This window comes from Aplysia californica, unplaced genomic scaffold (assembly GCF_000002075.1).
Source record: "Aplysia californica isolate F4 #8 unplaced genomic scaffold, AplCal3.0 scaffold02845, whole genome shotgun sequence".
In the NCBI taxonomy this organism is placed as follows: domain Eukaryota; kingdom Metazoa; phylum Mollusca; class Gastropoda; order Aplysiida; family Aplysiidae; genus Aplysia; species Aplysia californica.
The window spans coordinates 1,319-2,820 of NW_004800115.1; the positions used below are offsets into that span (position 1 = coordinate 1,319).

At 41.3% G+C, this 1,502-nt stretch overlaps 1 protein-coding gene across 1 annotated transcript in view; it reads right to left on the reverse strand.

Moving 5' to 3' along the window:
* The window catches only part of LOC101855168 (neurogenic locus Notch protein), a gene marked incomplete at both ends in the record, with an annotated part of 2,552 nt that extends 1,250 nt beyond the window's left edge, over positions 1–1,302 (reverse strand). The window contains 2 exon segments of the mRNA XM_013091195.1: positions 58–171; positions 1,180–1,302. Of these exon segments, the coding sequence (XP_012946649.1) occupies positions 58–171; positions 1,180–1,302 (237 nt within the window).
* Positions 1,303–1,502: the final 200 nt, after the last annotated feature.

A 1,502-nucleotide genomic window follows, 5' to 3' on the forward strand; every position in this document is an offset into this window, starting at 1 on the left:
ACCCCTCCACTCTCCCTCCCCTCACCCCTCCACTCTCCCTCCCCTCTCCCCTCTCACCTTTCTGACACTGGCAGATGTAGCTGTTGATGTTGTCCAGGCAGGACCCTCCATTGAGACAAGGCCTCACCTCACACTCGTTAATGTTGATCTCACACGTCCGACCCTCGAAGCCTGGGTGACAATATAAATATATAAGTTTTAAAAACTTTTGTTCTTTAGTAAAGTTTTGCGGCACTTGCAACACAATAAGGTCATACAAGAGCCGAAGATTAGATATGTTACAAAAGAGTAACAAACATAAAAAAGAAAGAGGAGAGAGATTAAGACGATTGATGTTTGATAACAAAGAAGGTGCAAAATACACTAGAGCACCCGCCAACCACTCACAAGTAAAGTTTTGCGGCATTTGCAACACAATAAGGTCATATAAGTGTCGAAGATTAGAGGCGTTACAAGAGAGTAACAAACACAAAAAAGAAGGAGGAAAGATAAGGACGATAGATGTTTGATAGGAAAGAGGAAGCAAACCACACCAGAGCACCACACAGTTGTAGTTTAAGAAAAGGTTTTACGCGGTACCTGCAATAAGAATAGGTATACAAGTGCCGGAGTTTAGAGCTTGTGTTACAAGAGAGTAGCAAACATAACAAAGAAAGATGATAGTTTGTTTTAGAAGAGGTTTTACGGCGCTCGCAACTGAATAAGGTCACAGGAGCGCCAAAAGATTAGAGGTGTTACAAGAGAGTAACAAACACAGAAAAGAAGGAGAGATCAGGACGATAGATGTTTGATAGGAAAGAAGGAGCAAACCCCACCAGAGCACCCGCCAACCACCCACAAGAGGAAGAAGACTGAGACAGACGTGACAGACACACAGAAAGACAGACAAAGAAACATGCAAAAACAAACAAACAGACAAATAAATAAACAAACAAACTGACAAACAGATAAACATACAAACCAAACATACAAAAGCAAACAGACAAACAAACATACAAACAAACAAACAGACAAACATACAGAAAACCAGACAAAAACCAGACAGATAAACAACCAAACAAACAACCAAACAAACAAACAAATAAACAAACAAACCGAATGACAAACAAAAAGAATGACAAACAAACAAACAGACAAACAAACAGACAAACAAACAAACAAACAGACAGACAGACTGACCGGCAGGACAGGAGCAGCTGAACCTATTGATGTGGTCCTCACAGACCCCGCCATTACGACACGGGTTCCCCTGGGGCGTGTCACACTCATCTATCTCTGTCTCACAGTTGATGCCCGTGAAACCTGAGGGAGGGAACATATTATTACATTTAGTTTTTGTTAAGAGTTTTTTCGGCATTTGCAACACAATAAGGTCGTATAAGTGCTGCTGCTGTTGCTGTTGTTTTTCTGGTTGTTTTTGTTGTGGTGGTGGTGGTGGTGACTGCTGTCGTTGTTGTTGTTGTTGTTGTTGTTGTTGTTGTTGTTGTTGTTGTTGTTGTTGT